The sequence below is a fragment of the Rhinolophus ferrumequinum genome, chromosome 8 (assembly GCF_004115265.2).
Source record: "Rhinolophus ferrumequinum isolate MPI-CBG mRhiFer1 chromosome 8, mRhiFer1_v1.p, whole genome shotgun sequence".
Classification (NCBI taxonomy): Eukaryota; Metazoa; Chordata; class Mammalia; order Chiroptera; family Rhinolophidae; genus Rhinolophus; species Rhinolophus ferrumequinum.
The window spans coordinates 58535560-58556426 of NC_046291.1; the positions used below are offsets into that span (position 1 = coordinate 58535560).

At 36.6% G+C, this 20867-nt stretch overlaps 1 protein-coding gene across 3 annotated transcripts in view; it reads left to right on the forward strand.

Moving 5' to 3' along the window:
- The window catches only part of GRB14 (growth factor receptor bound protein 14), a 115449-nt gene that overhangs the window by 81698 nt on the left and 12884 nt on the right, over positions 1–20867 (forward strand). For all 3 annotated transcript variants that reach the window (XM_033112858.1, XM_033112859.1, XM_033112860.1), the window contains 5 exons: positions 7813–7934; positions 9773–9847; positions 12776–12913; positions 17549–17659; positions 17853–17948. In XM_033112858.1, coding sequence (XP_032968749.1) covers positions 7813–7934; positions 9773–9847; positions 12776–12913; positions 17549–17659; positions 17853–17948 — 542 coding nt within the window. The remainder of the gene's footprint in view (positions 1–7812; positions 7935–9772; positions 9848–12775; positions 12914–17548; positions 17660–17852; positions 17949–20867) is intronic.

Below are 20867 nucleotides of genomic sequence, written 5' to 3' on the forward strand. Positions count from 1 at the left end.
TAAAAGCCACTCTTGTTTCTTCTCTTATCAAGTGATGAGAAGAGTAGGGACTCAGGTTTCTATTTGAGCCCCATGCCGTACTTTCAGTAGATTCAGCAAAGAAATCCAGGCAGAAAGGTCACAGGTGAACACTTTCCATACTGGGAGGATTGAGCTTTTTTAAAAGACTTTGAAGTTAAATCAACAGTTTCAGAAGAAACTTTTTTCTTCTCTTCTTTTTTTTTCCTTAAAGAGAAAGTTTCAGAAAATTAAATAGAAAACAGAATTTTATGTCGTTATCATTATTTGGTAATATTTCATTCTGTAACTATAAGACTTCACACCTGTCAGAAACAAAAATTAAATTTAAAGCAATATGAAACTTGTTTTTGTTTCAAAAAAGATTTTTCTTTTCTTTTTTTTTTTTTTTTTACTGTTGGAAGCTTCCTTTCCCCTTTTCCTCCTTTTTGGTTGCCAAGTTGAAGTGAATTAAGAGTGGTCTTTCCTATTTTCCTACCTACATACCGTAGGAGGGGTATTCATCCTTGTAATTCCCTTTCCATTGCCTAAAGTTTCGAAAGTTTTCAAAAAAAAAAAGATGTATCTTTGAAGTTTTAATGAGATATTTTAATGTATTTTAGATGTATTTATGAAGTTTTAAAAATAAGGTCTTTAAAATAATGATGATGAATCTATGTGAAAGTTATCTGGGGTCATTTCTCAAATGGTAACTCAGAAAGCATCTGGGTAATAGTTTGTAAAATCGTTGTTTTAAAGTGTTGCAGCAAAGGGCCCCTCGTTATATAATTGATTTGTGTCTCTTTTGATATTTTAAAAATACATTATAGGGGTGGCCAGTTAGCTCAGTTGGTTAGAACATGGTGCTAATAACACCACGGTTGCCGATTCAATCCCCGCATGGGCCACTGTGAGCTGCGCCCTCCTAAAAAGAAAAAAAAATACATTAGAAATTTGTAGGATTACTTAGTTGGTTAAAATCTGCTTGGTTTAAGAATGGGACTTAAGAAGAAGAGTCAAGAGAAAGTATTGTAAGCCATCTAGACTAGTAATTTCCTTTGTTTCTGTTTTCCCTTCCTTAGTTCTTGGTTATGATGTTTTATGCCTGGGCCTAGGCAAAACAAAACTGGTCTCTAGTAACTTTTCACCCCACCTTTTAGCATTTTTCTTTTCCTCTCAGAGGAAATAATTCATTTAGGCATCTCGTATCTTCATGTTGAACTTTCTCCCTATTAAGATCTGTATTTACTTAGATATCTGCCTTTAAAAAAACAACAACAGTAATTTTCGGTAAGATGTGATTAACTGATCATCAATTATGCCTCTTAGGGTTATCTGGATTATTGTAGCCTTAATCCTTTATCCACAATGAGACTTGGTTGGGGGATGGTATATGACAGTGCATCCAAATTGGGATGGGGATGCATCAATTTAAAAAGATTCCTTTAATACAATTTTAAAAAGCCAGATTCTGTAATAAGAAAGTTTTGTCTCTGTTACCAGGTGAGTATCTAAGGTAAGAACCTGTGGCTGCATTTCATTCTCTGGACTTTATTTGCTTTCTTATATGTTATCTGAATTTTCAATATATAGGACCAGAAATCTTCTTTGAAGGCATGGAAAGTATGTCTTTTGCTTTCTTACATACTCTAGTTTGTGCTAGCTTTATTTGAATAAATTTTTCTTCTTAAAATCACCAGCATATTTTCCTAATGTTAGTACTTTACATTATTTAAACAATTGGTATTATGGTTCTGTGAAATTTTCTGTAGATACTATATCCCTTTTTTTTTTTTCTAGATTGATATGCTGAGATTTATTTGCATATGTTCAGTAAAACCCTGACTAGACTGCTCTGCTCTTCTTTGGTGATCACATATTACTATGCGAGTTCTTTTGTTACACATTTGTCATAGCTGTTCAAATGTGTTTGGTTTTTCTATCCATTTTGTTTTATTTCCTTTTTGGGTGCAGTCCAATTGCATGTGATTTGTGTTACTTTCATGTGAGGTTAAAACTGATATAATTGGAAATATTGCCCATTATTTTTTTTTTCCCCTTCCACTCAAAATGTGGTTGTTTATTTTCACTTAATTAGCAAATATTTATTTAACACATTTCAAAATAAAGGAATTTGAGGTGATTGAAACATGAGAACTGCAGGAACATGAGAGATTGTAGGTGATACTGAAAGAATGAGCAGGATACAAATAGACTCAGCAGAGGTGCAAGGGACAACCCCCCCCATACACCATGCCCCCCACCCCGCCTTTGGGAACTGGAGTGAAGGCACAGGCAATGCTGTGCAGAGGGAAGGAGCTCGGACTTGGGGCGGACACGTGACTGCTGTTCAAGTCCTGACATGTTTGTTATTCTGAACTTCAGTTTAATTTTCTGTCAAATGGAGATAAAATGTGCTCATTAGATTATTGTATTAGTTTCCTAAGGCCGCTGTAACAAATTACTACCAACGTGGTGGCTTAAAACAACAGAAATGTAATCTTTAGCCATTCTGGAGGTGAAGTCCAAAACTAATTACACTGGGATGAAATCAAGGAGTTGGCAGGGCCATTCTCTTTCGGAGGGCATCAGCAGGACTCCATTCCTTGCCTCTTCCTGCTTCTGGTGGCTGCCATCATTCCTTGGCTTGTGGCCGCATCACTTGAGTCTCTGCCTGTGTGGTCACATTGTCCTTGCCTCTTCTGTCTGTGTCAAATCTCTTCTGTCTCTCTCTTGTAAGGATACTTACATTTGGGTTTAGGGCTGACATGGATAATCCAGGATAATTTCTTCATTGCAATATCTTTAAATTAAAGACATCTAGAAAGGCTTTACTATATAAGGTAACATCTAAACTTCCAGAGATTGGACTGCGAGGGAGCAAGATGGTAAGCAGATGGTATAGTTCCCAAGTGACCCTGGATCCTTCCCCCTTCCAGAACTAGAAGGCTTTCAGGGTGCGGGGCTGATGGGGATACATTTAATGGTGATGTGTGGCTCAAACCAGGTTGGAGCCTTAGGAGACTTTCAGCCTCACGCAAAAGCCCCAAGACTAGCATGGTGGAGAAGCACCAGCTGAATGCAGTGTCGAGGCAGATGAGTCCATAGCATCCCAATGTGGGCAAAGAGCCATCATTGGAGCCATTATTCAGACTACTGCAGATATTATACAATTTAAATACAGTAATGGAAAAGGTCTCAGATTGAGACTTACAGGGATGTAACTTCTTTTATTTCTATAACTTGAATTAATTTTGACTCTCAGTCTTGTACCTTCTTAATGACAGACAGTTTAATCTGTTCACTTTATGGATTGTTCTCTGTCTTGTTGGGGTACATAATAAAGTCAGGTTCTATAAATGAGTTACATACAAGTTTAAAATATTTTCAATTGAAGGATTGGATCTACTTTCAATGTTCCAACATTCTTGTGGGGCATTTAAGTACCGGGGGGATATTTTTCGAACTCTTGTCCCACTCTTCATGTTCTGGAAACTCTTGCTCCTCTTATTGATTGTACATAAAGACCTTAAGTTCATGGTCTTTTCTTGGTCCTTCCATGCTTCTTCTGGGGCAGTTGGTACTATTGCATGCTCTTTGCCCACATCGGGATGCTATGGACTCATCTGCATCGACACTGCACTCAGCTGGTGCTTCTCCACTATGCTAGTCTGGGGGCTTTTGCGTGAGGCTGAAGGTCTCCTAAGGCTCCAGTCTGGTTTGAGCCACACATCACCATTAAACTTATCCCCATCAGCCCCGCACCCTGAAAGCCTTCTAGTTCTGGAAGACGGAAGGATCCAGGGTCACTTGGGATCTATACCGTCTGCTTACCATCTTGCTCTCTCCTAGTCTTCACTATACGCTTTTCTCCATTAATCCTTTAACTCCAGCTCCTTTCCCAGAGAATGGAGGGTGGGTCCCTGTCTCAGGCAATGGGGAATTGGCTAAGCATGATTTGTCAAAGATTGATAAAGTCTACTTTGAACCTCAAAAGTAAAGAAAATGCATCTGTGTCATTATTTTCCTCTCTGAATAGTGTATCTTGAGGGCAGGACATATGCTGTTTTCTTAGCGGTAGAGAGAGGTAATTGGTATGAAGAAACACAGATTGGTAAGACAAATAAGCAAACATCTTGCTTAATACATTGAAGTTTTCTCCCACTATAGTTGCAAACAATATATAGTTCTTAGCACATAGTATGTTTAATAATGTGAACCTATGTTTCAAAAGCTTGAAAATACCAGATGGGTTTGTGTGAGAAGTAGACAAAATAAGGACAGAAAGATTGTTAGGGATACAACTTCCCAGTCAATATCTCAGTGACAGCTGGATCTCTGCCTCCCCGCTTCCCCCACATACACACCTGTGTCTCTCACAGTGCTCTGAACTCATTAATGGCAACACAATTCTTCCAAGAGCTTAGGTGAAGAACCTTGGTGTCTTCCTTAGCTACTCTCCCTCTTACATTCCATATCCAATTTGTAACAAATCCTGTTGGCTGTACATTCAGAATATATCCAGATTCTGCCTACTACTTATATGTGGACTGCTACTACTCTAATCCAAGCCACATTGTCTCTCCCCTCATTGATTATAATATTCGACTAAATGGTCTTCCTGCTTCCACCCTTAAGCCTTTTAAAATCAGTTCTACACTCAGCAGCCAGTGTGATCCAATGAAAACAGAAGTCAGTTCATGTTATTTCTCTGTTCAGAATGACTTGTTATCTAACTCAGAGGAAAAGCCAGATCTTTACTATGGACGACAGGGCTTTACCCAATCCCCCCTGTGCATCGCCGTTACTTCTCTAACCGCGTCTTCTGGTCCTCTCCCCTTTGCTCACTCAGCTTCAGCTACATTAACCTCATTGCTGTACTTGAAACATACCAGCCTTGCTCTTGCCTCAAGAGCTTTGTTCTTTTTCTCCCTCTGGATAATCTGCTTGGTTTATGCCCTCTTCTCTCAGTTTTTGTTCAGACATCACCTTCTCAATGAGACCATCCCTGGCAAGCTATTGAAAATGGACTGCTCTCCTCTGTGCCCTCCTCTCTCCTTCTTCCCTGCTCTATTTTTCCTCTGTATTTTTTATGGCCACCTTTTAAGATTTACATTTTATTCATTGTCCATGTCTTCCCATTAGAACGAAAGTTCCACACGGCAGTGATTTTAGTTTTGTAGACTACAAAATTCCAAGTCCCAAGATGAATGTCTGACACATAGTAGGACTTCAGTAGTGTTTGTCAAGTACATGGATGAATGAATGAATTATAACTGCCAGAATGCATAGATTTATCTCATAACAAGTGGGCAGTAAACAAGCTTTTTGAGCAGGGGTCACACTGATACAAATGTTCCGTGAGGTTTGCTGTGATATCAGTGTCCGGGTTGGATTGGAAGAATAAGAAAGTAGAGGTTTGGAGATTAGTTAAGCAAAGATGAAGTTTTAAGTTGGAATGGTGATAGTGGGAATGGTAGGGGGTTGTTGGTTGTATGCAAGATACTCAGAGGAAGACTTCCTGATACCTGGGGATAATGGAGTGGAGGATATGGGATAGATATAGAGAAACATGTAATGGAGATAGGAGGATTTAGGAAAAAGCAGTTTCAGAGGGTAAGAGAAAGATAACTGTTGTTTTGTTTTTTTTTTTAATTTTGGTAACATGTACATAACATAACATTTACCATTTTATCCATCTTTAAGGGTATAATTCACTGGGACTATGTACATGCATATTGCTGTGCAACCACCAACATCCATCTGTAGAAAAGTTTTACCTTCTCTTTCTGAAATTGTCAGCCCAGTAAACAATAACTCCTCGTTTCTTCCTCCCCCCACACCTGGCACAACCACCATTCTACTTTTTGTCCATGAATTTGTCAATTCGAGGTACCTCATGTAAATGGAATCATACAATATCTGTTCTTCTGTGTCTGTCTTATTTTACATAGCATAATACCTTTAAGGTTCATCCATGTCGTAGCAGGTGTCAGAATGTCATTCCTTTTGAAGGTAAATACTCCCTTATATATCTATACTACATTTTGTTTATCCATTTATTTGTTGATGGACATTAGGATGTTGCCACCTTTTTGCTATTGTGAATGATGTTCCTATGAACATTGGTGTACAAACGTATGTTCCAGCCCCTGCTTTCCCTTCTATTGATTATCCGAGTATACTCAGAAGTGGAATTGCTGGAATTATTTTATATTTTGAGGAACTGCCATACTGACTTTGGTTTTAGGCAAACTGTGTTTGAGGTGGTGGCAAGTCTAGCATTTAGGACTGGAATGTGAGTGAAAGCAACTGTAGCCAAAGATTTCACTTCAAGGAACTTGACAAACATAATGGCTGAAGAGGGGAGCATGAATTAGTTTAGAGAAAGGGGAAGAATAGAGTTGAGCCAAGGACTGCATCTTAGGAGGGAGAAAGAGCTACAGGAGCTAGTCAATGAGACAGAAAAAGAGCAGTCGGAGTTAGGAACAGAACCTGGAGTGTTGATACACACTCAGCTCAAACTCATCCATATTCATTGAGCACTCTCACAAAAACCTCCTTTCAGATGAATAAGGTTCTATTTAAGTATGACATTACTTTCAAGGGTTCGGGTGTTATAGGTCACAGATCACTACTGAGTGTTGAATTTCTGAGACACAAATACTTTTTAAAAGGTCCTAGAAGCACCTAAAACAAGCAGAGGATTTCTGTATTCCTTATTTGGCTGTTTTGAGTTAGTAATTTCAGTTACTTTTCGTTAACTTTTTATTGCAGTATGACATTCCTTAAGAAAAGTGAACAAACCATATGTGGACAGCGTGATGAATTCTCACATATTGTATACACCCGAGTATCCAGCCAACAACCAGCTTCACAGAATATTTCCCATACCCAGTAGTTCCCTTCACACCCCCGCTCACGTACCCACTACCCCTATTACCTTGATTTCCAATACCATAGATTTACTTGTTTTGAATCTTATATAGGCGGAATCATGTAGCACGTACTCTTTATGTGTGAATTCTTTCATTTAATACTATGTTTGTAAAATTCACACATACAATTGCATGTTGTTGTAGAATATATTCCCTGTGTGCTTTTACATAATTTATATATTCATTCTTATGTTGATAGGCATTTGGGTCGTTTCCACTTTGGGGCTATTATGACTAGTATTGCTATGAATGTCACAGTATCTTATTAAATAGGTATTTTGCATGTTATGGTCACCTCTTTAAAGTTGTCATTGCTTACTTCATTTAAGTGCCTTCCCACCCTACCTAATTATTGTTAATAAAAAATGTATTTGCCTAAACATTAGTTTCAAAAGTATAAAGTGCCACAAGAAATTAGGTTTCTTAAAAAATTGTTTATACTTGCATTAATATTTCCTTTCATAGCATTTATTTTAATTTTTGTCAACTATCCAAATTATTTATCTTAAATGCATATTGAACCTTTCAGAATTTTTAATCTCTTCATGGGCCGAATTGTTCAACCTTGAGGCAAATATTTTAATTTTGTCACCATGACGAGTTGGAGAAAAAGAATAGCTCTGATATTGTTACTGCAGATTTGTTATCAAACTTATAATTTACATGTAAATATCAATCTATATATATGTGTGTGTGTGTGTGTGTGTGTGTGTGTGTGTATAGATAGATAGATAGATAGATAGATAGATAGATAGATAGATATTTGTCTACATACCTGACTTATCTTTCCATCCATCCATCCATCCATCCATCCATCCATCCATCCATCCATCCATCCACCCATCTGTTGAAATACTCACTGAAACATTCTTTACAGAAAGAACAATAGAAGACCATGAGCTCGTGATTGAAGTGCTATCTAACTGGGGAATGGAAGAAGAAAATAAGCTATACTTTAGAAAAAATTATGCCAAATATGAATTCTTTAAAAACCCAATGGTAAGTGAAATCCCCATTAAGAGTTATGAAAAATAAATGAATTAGTTAAATTTTATTTTATGTGAAGAAAAGAGTCACTATAAATAAAACAGAATTCCCTATGTGCTAAATTGTAGGTAAGAATTCTGGTCCTTTAAAATTAGTCACAGTTTGTTCTTACTGTAACAATGATTAGTCAGCATTATCACAGAAGTTCAGGTACACAGTTTTGGGTAACTATTGCTTCTTCTTGTTTTTTAAGGAAAAAAATACATTTGATATAGGGAATGAACTATTAGATATCCGCAAGCCGGTTCCAAAATATGATAGTTTAACAGAATTTAGGAAATTTAGGTAAGAAAATTTCTAAAGTAAAAACAGACTGATGATTGTTGGGAATGTTATAATTTATACAGAAATTTAAGGTTGACATGAGTCTTGCTGTTCCAAATCATTTTGTTTTCAGTGCAATAATTACTGAGCTGAGTAGAAATGAGATAAAGAGCAATGCATTGTCTAGTAAATATTATTTTCACTGTAGTTCTCTTTAAACAAGAATAAATGTTACGTCACATTCTAATGAAGACTAGGAATCTGGAGAAGTCACAAAAGCTTCTGGGCTCATTATTTTAAACTGTTTTTGTCTCTGCAGCTGTAGCATATTTTTATACTAAGTTATGGTTGATTAGATTGAAATGATCCTTTATGAAAAATATATGATACTCACCATAATAGAATATTTTCAAACCCTGAAAGACCTCTTATGTTCTCTTTTATTTGAACCTATTAGTAGAAACATAATGGGATGATCTTTGATAAAGAAAATAAGAGTCCTAATAAAAATTAAATAGAATTTGAAGGGAAACTGTTTTCTTATTGTGAATCTTTATTAAAAGCAAGAATTTAAAAGTCATAAAGACATATGGATTAGTGCTTGTTTTTGGTTTTATCTTTTTCTTTTTTAATTTAAACAAGGTTGTATATTCATTTTGTAGACCTAGAGCCGTGGTTCTCAACTGGGGGTGGGAGGTGGCGATTAGACAATGTCTGGTGACGTTTTTAGTTGTCATAACTGGGGGTAGGGAGGGCTGCTAGTGAGGAAGGCCAGGGATGCAGCTAAACATCCTACAATGCACAGGACAGCCCCCCACAACACAGTATTATTTGAGCAAATGTTAATATTAATAGAACTGCTGTTGAAAAACCCTGTCCTGGAGGAAGTATAGTAGAATATATTTTCCCAAGGGTGTCTGATCATTAAAAATTACCTGGGGGAGGGGGAGGGTCCAGGACCTACCTGGACCTACTGAATCAGACACTTCAGAAACGAGGCCTAGGAATTCCTATTTCAGACAACCTCTGTGAGTGAATTTTATGGTTAAATAAGTTTGGAAAAATCGTAGGTGGAAAGGACTGTTAGCGACCTGGCCCTAATTTAAATCCTGGCTCCTCTACACTGGGCTATGACCTTGAGTATACCCTTTCCTTCTATGAGCCTTGACTTTATAAAATTGACTTAATGGTCCTTTAGTACCTGCTAGAGTGGTTGCAGGACGCAGGGAAGAGATATGGGAGCAAGCACACTGTCAACCTAAGGGCAATGTTTTGTAACTGGAGGTACGTGGATCTCTCTGCACCAGCATCATCTAAGGGTGTTTGCTGCGCTTTGGGCCCTACTCTTAGCTTCTCATTAAGATACCTGAAGGTAGAGTCCAGGGCGTGGCATTTTTAAAAGCACTTGGGGTGAATTTTCAACACACTGATTTAAAGAACATTTGTTTGAGATTACTGTGATGGTCATAGTTGAATCTTTTTCTAGCATGGGTTTTGGGATAATGTAACCTGTATCTTTTCGTCAGTATTTTTTTCCAGAGCATATGCTGTCTTTTGCAACTGAAACCAATGGTGAAATATCCCCCACACAGATTTTGCAGGTAAAACATATTTTCATTAAAATGTGTAAGTAATAATACAATAAAGGGAAACTTTAAGGTCCATATTTAGAAATGCCCAGATTTTGAAATGTTATGCCTTTAATGATTAATTTTTGCTGGAGATGAAACTAAACAGAAAAGAGCAAAATGTGGATAAAGAATTCCCTAAATCAGTAAGGCCCCTAACAATATTATTCTTCCGAGTTTTGGTCAACTGTCAAAGGGTTTTAAACATTTGAAAAATATGCATCATGAAAGGAAACTTTGCAGAGCTTTTCTCTGTGATGTGTTTAAAGATATGTTAGTCTTTTGAAAAATCCAAATTCCCAGTTAATTTAAACATTTTACTAACAGATATTTACTATTAACTTTTGTGATAAGTGTCCTCAATGCTGTTTGTGATGAAATATCTATAATTAAATGAAAGAAAAAGATACAGAATATATTTCATGCACTAACATTTGTAATAGCTATCATGGAAATACCGGACTAGAATTGTGAAATATCTTAGCTGAATTAAAAGTTCGGGTTATTTAATTAAAAATCTCCTTACTTTTGCATTTATTGGGCTCATTTTTTCCAAACTAGCAGTAGCTTTAGGTGATACTTTTCCAAGTCATTTCCATTAAAATAAAAGAATTTCAGTTATTTTACTTTATTTTTGATAGATTAACAGATTTCACGTCAGAAGCTCTATAGTTGTTACCAGGTTTTTGTTGAATAATATCTTTGTAATGGTTGCTGTTGGAGCTAAGTCCCAGGCATCCCCAAACCCACTCACTTATTCTTTAATGAAGAAAACTTTTACTACTTTCATTATAGATACTGTTTTAAATATATTGGTACTTAAATATATTGGTAAATATGTTGGGTGTCACAGATTCGTTTGCTGTGCGCTTTTTAATAGGTTATATTTCACATTTGCACTTGAAAATACTTTAAAAATATAATTAGTCTCAAGAGATTTTTCTAAAAGCTACTTATAAGCTTACCGGGTTTTCACAAATACCCCATCAGAATATTAGGGTGAATGGCAGCAGCAGCAGGGCCTCAGCACCCCAACTCTCCGTCCTTCTCAGTGCCTCCCCACTGAATTATGATAGCTTGGTGGATTGCAGTTTTTCTTCCATCTCCTTCTCCAAATTCTCCTATAATTCCTTTAATGTTAAATTATAAAAACAAGAAAAACGAGAGCTTTGGAATCACATAGTCCTGCATGTGCCCTTGACCTCTTCTCTCCACTGAGGCAATGTTTCCAGTTTTTAAAACATTTCTTCTTTTTCTAGTGCGACCTCTGTGACTCCCTTTTTAAAAATTTAATTGGTTTGGTTTAATAACTTGGAAAGCACTCAAACTAAAAAACCTACTTGCCTGTTTTGCATGCCAATTAATTAATATCTGTGGCTCATTAAGTTAAAGTTGTTTTTAGTAATTTACTTAAAAAACATAAATATCTCCTATCAGCAGTTCCCTTCGTAGCCTTTTAAATATGTACATTGTTTTAGCTAATAATTTCTGTTACCTTCGGTTTTTCCATTTTGTATTTGTTTATTCATAGGGATTTTTATTTTCTTCTTTTAATGAGATGCTAATGCATTTCTGCTGCCTTATTAAGGATGCTTAGCACAACCACTCAGATAGAGCTATTCCTTTTCATTCTCATTTTCCTGACCAACACTTGTCTCAGTTAATTATTACTTTGTGACAAACTATTCCAAATGTTAATGGCTTAAGTATTCACTCACATCTTGCCTACAATTTTGTGGGTCAGGAATTTGGGAAGGGTTTAGCTAGGTGGGTCATCTCTGAGACACACTGATTCACAGAGGGGTTGAAGAACCCCTTATAAGTTGGTTTTTCACTACGTGTGCCCGATACTCTGTCTGTGTCCACGTGGTGTCTCAACCTGCAGGGCTCTTCCATTGGGCTTCTCACAACATAGCTCTGTCAGGGTAATCACATTTCTCATGTGACAAGTAGCTTCCAAGAGTTAAATCATGGAATCCGTCAGGCTAGTTAAGGACAACCGTGTTTCCCCAAAAATAAGACCTAGCCGGACCATCAGCTTTAATGTGTCTTTTGGAGCAAAAATTAATATAAGACCTGGTCTTATTTTAATATAAGACCGGGTATAATATAATATAGCATAATACTGGGTCTTGTATTAAATTTTGCTCCAAAAGATGCAGTAGAGCTGGTGGTCTGGCTAGGTCTTGTTTTCGGGGAAACACGGTAGGATTAGAACTGGCTGTCACTTCTTCCATGTTCTATGGGTCAGAGCAGTCACAAGCCTTGCCCAGATTCAAGAGAGGTGGCGAAACAGACTTCACCTCTTTATGCTTCAGTGGCAAGATCAGATCATTTTGCAGAAAAGCACGTGGGATGGAAGATGTTGTTATAGTTCTCTTTGAAAAGCACAACAAGCCATCTCTACTCACAACTGAGAACCATAGAATGCGGAGAAGAGATTGTTTGCTTTACCCTTATTAAAGAGGTGAACTTCACTTAACTTTCTTAATAACTGAATGATTGAAGTCAGGATTATGATCTTACACCATATGAAGATGAGATTGATAGGCTCTCAGCGAAAACCATAGAAAAGGATGAAAATATCAGGCCTTTACTCCATAGATGAAGTCCAGCTTTTCAAATGGACAAGTAGCTTATAATTTTGGTGTTTGGTTCAGTACTGATAACTTAGAATGTATATTTTGTGAATATATTTTCATTTGAAACTTGCCTCAGGTTATCAACAGACTGATTTATTTTTATGTTGTGTATGTTTTGTCATTTTTGTGATGGTATATAAGTGGTATTCACACTGTTAGATTTTACATGTTCATATTTGAAATCTTGACATGATTAGTGTATAAGACTACAATATCATTGATTCAAAACCAGTATGAGAGTGTCTAATTTTTTTTCTAGATGTTTCTGAGTTCAAGCACATATCCTGAAATCCATGGCTTCTTACATGCAAAAGAACAGGGAAAGAAGTCCTGGAAAAAGATTTACTTCCTTCTAAGAAGATCTGGTTTATATTTTTCTACTAAAGGGACATCAAAGGTAATTGGAAATATCAGTGATGTGTTATGAGTCATACGTAAGTTGTAAGTTAAAATTGGTTTTATTTAATACTTTATTACTGGATCTCAAGAGTTGGTAATTTTCCTAGATTCCCTACCTTTTCCATAATCTGTTTAAAAACTAACTCTTCAGCTTTATTTCCCACCAGTTGAACATTCTTTGAGGGAAGCTAGCTGCTCTTATTTCAGTACCACATACTCCGCTCACTTTTTCCTCACTCGGAATTCACCCCCTTTCATCTTACCCTAGAGTGCAGACTTTGAGGCCCAATGTAGTTCATACCTTTTCTTTTTATTCCAGGTCATACTACTGATCTTACCCACTTCTGAACTTGTGTTGATGTTGATAGAGTTATTGACACTCAGCTGAGTCCGTAATTGCTCTTTAATTCCTTTGTGTGTGTCAGTTTTGTCTTGTGAGCTAGATTGTGAACTAGGGGAAGTTATGTTGTGATCAAGTGTGGGTGTATTTGTGTGCTTGTGTATGCATACCTACGTATACAGTTACGTAGACAAACGTGCAGCTGTCCATGCACACATACATAACCACTCAGACCTGTAATTCCCACAGTGCTCAGCACTATTCGCTCTGTGTCTGTGTAGTCTAGTTGATGTAGACTCTGCCATATGGTGTATGTTTTATAAGTGTTGATGTTTTATGTAATGCATTGATTTCTTTCAAGTAAAACTACTTTTGAGAATTTTCATGAGGTTATTTTAATTCTCTTTTCATGCATCTGTTGTCAGTGACAACTCTGTTGATTCTTTATGGGTAATTTGTCATTTTTCTCTGGCTGTTTTCCAAATATTGTTATAATCGTTGGTGTTCAGTAATTTCCCTGCCACATCTCTAGGTACATTCAAATATATTCTGATAAAACTTGCTTGATTTCAACAGATGAATTACATCTTCAAATTCTTCCTTTTCATTTATGCTGGAAATGTTCATCTGTTATTTACTTCTCATTCTCATTATTTGATCCTTTAAATTTTCAGTAGGATTAACTGTCTTGGCTATTCATGTCTCCAGGTGCCTATTTGCTGTGGCTTCCTAACTCCATTCTCTACTTCTATCTTCACATGACTTGCTCCTTTTTCTCTGTCACTTGTAACAATTGTCATTGGATTTAGGTCCCAGCCACATAATCGTAAATGATCTCATCTTTATATTAAGTTAACTTAATTATATCTACAAAGACCCGTTTTCCAAATCATGTCATAATCACAGTTTCTTGGGGGTTGGAACATGAACACATTTTTTGGGGGGCTATCATTCAACTCAATATAGGAAGCAAGTGAAAAATTTTGAGCAAGAGAGTGAAATGATCAAGTCGTAAGATTAGTATGGCCATAGTGAGCTTAAAAAATCAAGTAGAGAGAGTAAAAGAGAGTGAGGAGAAGGGAGCAAGAGAAATGAGAAGCACAGATGATAACTAGATAATTGCAGTAACCCAGGGTGGAGGTGATGGAACCTAACATGGGATGAGCAGTGAAGGGAGAAGAATGTGATCGATGCCAGATTAAATGGCAAATGCCCAGATTTTGTTGCCTGAGTGATATGAAAGAGGAGGAAGCATTTAAAAATGTTTTAGAGAAAGAAATAAAGAAACAGAAAGTGATCTAATAATAAACAGGAACAGGAGGTTTGCTAGAAGGCCATTGTTTTGGAAATAAGATACTAGTGATCTTAGTTCTAGATATACGGGTATGGTGTCTAGGTGAAGCATCCAAATAGAAATGCTCAGAACACAGTTGATGATGGGGACCAGTATTTGGGTCGTGGTCCTAACAGGACCTAACAGAAGCCGCAAAGGAGTAATATTTGACTCTCTTCCATATTTTTCTCAAGGTTTCTTGCATAGTGTCCTCCTTTCCCTCATACAGTTTTCCTTTGTTGCTGTTTGTGCACCCATATGTGCATATGTATGTGTGTGTTTTCTTGATTTGTAAGTGATGGAATGGGGCTTTACTAATTTAGTAATCCATGCCTTACAGACATCTTTTATTTTTAGGTGTATATTGTTTGACAGCTAGTGTTTCATCATATGGATGCATTTAACTAATTTTTCATGAACATTCAGTTTTCAAATTTAGTATCATAAATAACGGTAGTATAAATAATTATCCATTTTTGTAATTAAGGTTTTAGACTTTTTCTTGATGACTTTAATGAGCTTGCTCTTTTTCCAATGTTCCTAATGTATGAAATTACGTATGAAGTTGTTTTTGAACAAATGTGTTCAGGATCATCTTTTTGCTTTTAAAGTCAGAGAGAAATAGCTTCTACATTCAGTAATCAGGCTTATCTCACAGTTTTTTCAGTAATTCTTCACTTGAAGATATGATAATGTCTCTTTAATTCCTAAATTCTTACTTCTTCAACAGTTTTCTCATTGAAATCAACTGTCCTTTCTATTTTTACTTCCCCCTTCCCCTCCTTACCCATTATACAACACAGCTCTTCTTCCTTCTACTAGATCCATGCTTTTATCCATGCAATGGTCTTCCCCTTGGCTACAAAATTCTAAGCATCAGATCTCTATTTTTCAGTCCCAGACCTTAGCTCTTTTTGACACAGAGTCTTATTTTGCTGTGTGCATTAGCATACAATATTCTTTTCTTTAGCCTGTGCCTAACGAACTCATGTTCCATAGTCTATACATGAAAATGATTTTTAAATTCCCCTCAAATAAGAACTTTGAGGTAGTAGATAACCTTAAAAATTATGACTGATACAAATTATATAGGTTATCTGATGCCTAATATTGACATTTCTACCAGGAAGACCATTTCCTGTCCTTTTTCTGTGAGAAGGGTCTCATTTTATTTTACTTTCTAAAGATGTAGGCTGCATGGGAATTAGATAACCAGCTACAAGCCTTGGAGATGGGACTGTGGCTTATACTTACAGAGAAACCTCTCAGTACCTGCCCTCCTCCCCACCTCCCCCCTGATGTACACATGGGCATGCTAAGGTTTTGCTAACCTTGCCATCTCAGCCTTGTAGTCTTACAGTGGCGTAAGCCTTGGTATGTCTGCAGTAATGGAACAAAAATCAATCAAGAGAGGAAACTCACATGCCTCTGTGGCCTTCCAGTGTTTCTTGAGCTGCCTTGTTCTGGCATTCAAATGACTCATCTACATTGACTTCTACAATATTAGAAGACAGGGATGGTTTTATTCCATCTTCACAGAAATCAGACATTTTTTCTAGCAAATCACTTTCTCTTGAGGAATAAAGTTTAAAGGCCATGCCAAGAAGAGTACCTTTTCCCTGCCTCCTCCCTTGTGCTGTGGGCCCTAGACTGGGTTTCTCAGCAATTTTCTTTTCTGTCTTATTCTCCCGTAGAGTTGGGAGCTATAGTCATTCATTAGATTGAGATGCCCAAGAACAGGGACACACAGAGAAACAGTGACATACATAGAACTTCTCTCTCTACCTATCTTCAGGGATCGAATACCCTGCTGGTAAATGACTGAAATTTCTTTGGATTTGAATTTCAATCGGTTGCTGAAATTGCTGAATGTTCTTTTTCTGTCTTTCCCTTTCCTTCCTTTGCTTCCTTCCTTTTTTCCTTCTTTCCTTCCTTCCTTCTTTCCTTCCTTCCTTCCTTCCTTCCTTCCTTCCTTCCTTCCTTCCTTCCTTCCTTCCTTCCTTCCTTCCTTCCTTCCTTCCCTCCTTCCTTTTAGATTACTGCTTCTTAGATTTCAGTGCACACAAATCACTTGAGAGCTTCGTAAAATGCAGATTTTGATTCAGTAGGTCTGGAGTAGGCCCTGAAAATTTGCATTTCTAAAAAGCTTCTGGGTGATGCCAGTTGGGAACCACACTACTAGTAGCAAGGTTTTAAAGAACAAATGTGTTTTGGTCAGTTTTGATTATACCTTCAACCCCGGAATTAAGCCCTTCTCCAAGTTATTAACCTATCACAGAATAATATGACCCATTGATTTTTCCATGACCAGTTCTAAATCTCATGGATTTTCCAGAGAAGAAATAGCTGTTCATGACTCCACTTTGCCTTGAAAATCAGACATATCTCACTGCCAGGTAATTTCCCTGAATTCATCGGTGCAGGCTTCCTTCTTTTTGTAAAGAAGATAGTCATGCCACCTCTCTCACTGCTTGCTGTGGAGTGTTGGGCAGTACACAGACATGAGGGATGGTCGTTTCTGAACGAAGCAGGAATCATCCACTGTTTCTCCTTTTGCTTCTCTAACTGCTGCAGAAGTTTAATCCACCTTCCTCCTTTTATTGAACTACCATTATTTGAAACCCAGACAAGGAAAACATTTTAAAAAACCATTCTTACTGTCTTCTCTCCCTCAGAATCCTTGAAATGGTGGTTAAAGGGAATGATTTTAGAATGGGAAGGTGTATTGTTTTTTTTTTGGAAGTTAAAGTATAAACAAGTTGCCACTTCTCAAATAATGTTGCATCAAGCTCCCGGTTATTTAAGGATATAGTGACTTAGTTCTTCTTCCCCTTTTGTTTCTGTGACATTATTTGCCATAATTTTTGCCGAGGTATAAATTATGTAATATAATAGAAATACAAAAGAGATAGTGCAAAATATGTACCTATGTCAACACTTGCATATATTTTCTTTTTCAGGAACCACGGCATTTGCAGTTTTTCAGCGAATTTGGCAGTAGTGATATTTATGTGTCACTGGCAGGCAAAAAAAAACATGGAGCACCAACTAACTGTGGATTCTGCTTTAAGGTACAGGCTTAATATTTTGATAGATGAATAAAGCAAGCCTCAGCCTTTTAGGTAAGCTTGAGTTTTTTTTAATTTCTTTTAAAAAGAGACAGCTTTCTCTTACATATATGGGAGAATTTTAGTGGCTTTTATTTCAACAGGTGTTACCTTCAAGATATGCATTAACGATAAACAATGTGCTGTGGCCTTCTAGCCTAACAAAGCGCGAGGGCCCCGAGACCTGAAAATGCTCTGTGCAGAAGAAGAGCACAGTAGGACGTGCTGGGTGACCGCCATTAGATTGCTTAAGGTAATCTCGCTGTAGTTATGCATTTTGATTAAATGCTGGGAGTACCATCAAGGTTTGAAAATAGCTGTATTTTAAAATGCGGAGACTCGCTATGAATCTGTGTGGGTATGTGAGAAAGAAGAAAATTAACTGCCACCCAGTGTGTATATTTTATTTTATCTAAAAGATAAACATTTGTGGAGCTGATTGGAATAACCTAATAGCATTCATCTTTTGTGTGTGGAATAAGTACTCCATTTTTAGAAATGTCCTGATATTTATTTTTTGTAAGACTATTAATACATAGCCAGTATAACTGAAACTTCCGTACCCAACTTAGTCTACATTTTAAAAACATTGCCATCAATCCAATACAAAGTACATTTTAAGATGTGCCCACCTGGATGTGTTTAGCACAGTTGTTTTATGTTTTATCGATGTGTTGTATAAATTGCTTTCCAGTTTAACTCAAATTATTATATAAAGTTTACTATAGATATATTATTAAAACATCTGCCTTTGTGCTAAGTAGAAATTACAGCTTTCATAAATGTAATTTCTTGGCAAGCATTTTGAAAGGAGTAGAATGTTCTAAAGATAGATAGGGAAGAGAGACACAAAACTGTTTTCTTCCAGAATGTATAGAAATCATATTAATTAATTAATTAATTAATTTATTTATTTATTTTTATTTTAAATTTATTGGGGTGACAATTGTTAGTAAAATTACATAGATTTCAAGTGTGCAATTCTGTATCACATCATCTATAAATCCCATTGTGTGTTCACCGCCCAGAGTCAGTTCTTCCATCACCATATATTCGATCCCCCTTACCCTCATCTCCCACCCCCCACCCCTCTTACCCTCTGGTAGAAATCATATTTATTTTTGAAACTTGGATGCTAGCAAATTTAACACAACTTTAAATTTATAATTATGAAAATTATCAGTCATTTCCTTTTGAAGAAGGGCAGAATAATCAGAATCACATTAGTTGTCATATAGGTTTGGAACAAAGTTTTAATTTCTATTAATTTTCTTTTAAATTGAGGTGAAATTTACATGACATAAAATGAACCAAATTAGTTATTTTTACTGTGAACACTTCAGTGGCCTGTCGTACATTCAAAATGTTGCACAACCACCACCTCCAGCTCCAAAACATTTTCTTCATTTCAAAAGGAAACTGTACTCATTAAGCAGTTACTCCCAGCCCCAGGCAACCACTCATTTTCATTATCTCTATGAATTTACCTGTTTGGACTTTTCATAGAAATGCAGTCATATAATAGATGACCTTTTGTGTCTAGCTTCTTTCACTTTGCGTAATGTCTTGTGGTTCATCCTCAGTCTAGCATGTATTAGTAGTACTTTATTCCTTTTATGGCTTAATTATATTCCAGTGTATATATATGTATGTTAAATAAACTATTTATTTATCTGTTGATGGATATTTGGGTTGTTTCTATCTTTTGACTATTAGGAATACAGTAGAGATAATACCTTGAGGTCTTCGCTTTTCTCTCCCCTTCCATCAGAACTCTGAGAATCAGGCTAGGCTGGTAGACAAGATGCTTTCCAATCTTGTTAGCTAAGTCTTCCTCTCTTCAAACTTGGGCTCAAATCAGACACCCAACACAGAAGCATGTGGTAAGACCACTCCTTTAATCAGTCTTTCAGTGACTCCAACACACCACTGATTTTACTAGGATACTCCATTATTTTTTTGTGTCTAATTAGAAAGAAAAGAATTATGCCAATAAAGTTATGATATGATGCTTTCATATTACTGACAATTTTTATTTTCATTTAAATGGTTAGTTTAGATTTATTTAGACTTATAGACCTGGATTTTCATCATCTATCAATTTTGTACACACACACACACAGACACACACACACATCCATATATGAAAATACATATGTGAAATAAATTAGTTGAGATAGCGTTAAAACTTCTTCATATTATAAGTCTGACTTTTCTGAATCATTTTCATCTCAGATCAAGGATAGCTATATTTTCCACAGAACATCCAGTTCTGTACCATCAAGAATTTTTGAGAGGCTGAACCTCTCAGAGAAATGCCTGCCATGGTCTGTGGGGTTGTCTTTCTAGGTACTAACATCTCTTTTGCAAGGTTTGATACTAATGATTTCTTTATCCCACTGACTTCAGGCAATGACAAGTCACTTGGACCACAGTGAATATAAGATGCAATAGATTATAAGACAAATTTATAAATGTTAAAATCATAAAAGAAATGTGTCTAAGAATTGATGAAATATACCAAAAGCTTTCTTTGATCCTTCCGTATACAGAATGATTAATTTCTGTAAGATTGTCCTCTTCTTACTTTTTTCTCTCATCTGACTCTTCTGAAATCCACTTTCAAGTCATAAATGCCCAGTTTAAAGATGCTATGTTATATTAATTTTCTACAGCTGCTGTAACACATTTACCACCATAGTAGTGGCTTAAAACAAGATAAATTTGTTATCTTGTACCTCTGTCATTTAGAAGGCTGAAATGGGTCTTAATTGGCCTAAAAACACAGTGTCATCAAAGCTGTGTTCTCTTTTTGAGGATCTAGGGACAATCCATTTCCTTTCCCTTTCCAACCTTAGAGACTGCCCAGATTCCTTGGCTCATGGCCCCTTCCTTCATTGTCAAAGCCAGCAGTGTCCGCTGAGTCCTTTTCATATTGCCATATCTCTGGTTCTCTCTCTTTTGGCTCCCCTTGCACTTATTAGGACCCCTTGTGATTACATTGGAACCACTTAGATAATCCAGGATAATCACTTTATTTCAAGGTCATCTGATTAGCACTCGTAATTCCATGTACCATGTTTCCCCGAAAATAAGACCGGTTCTTATATTAATTTTTGCTCCCATTAGGGCTCATTTCCAGGGGATGTCTTATTTTTTCCTGTCCAATAAT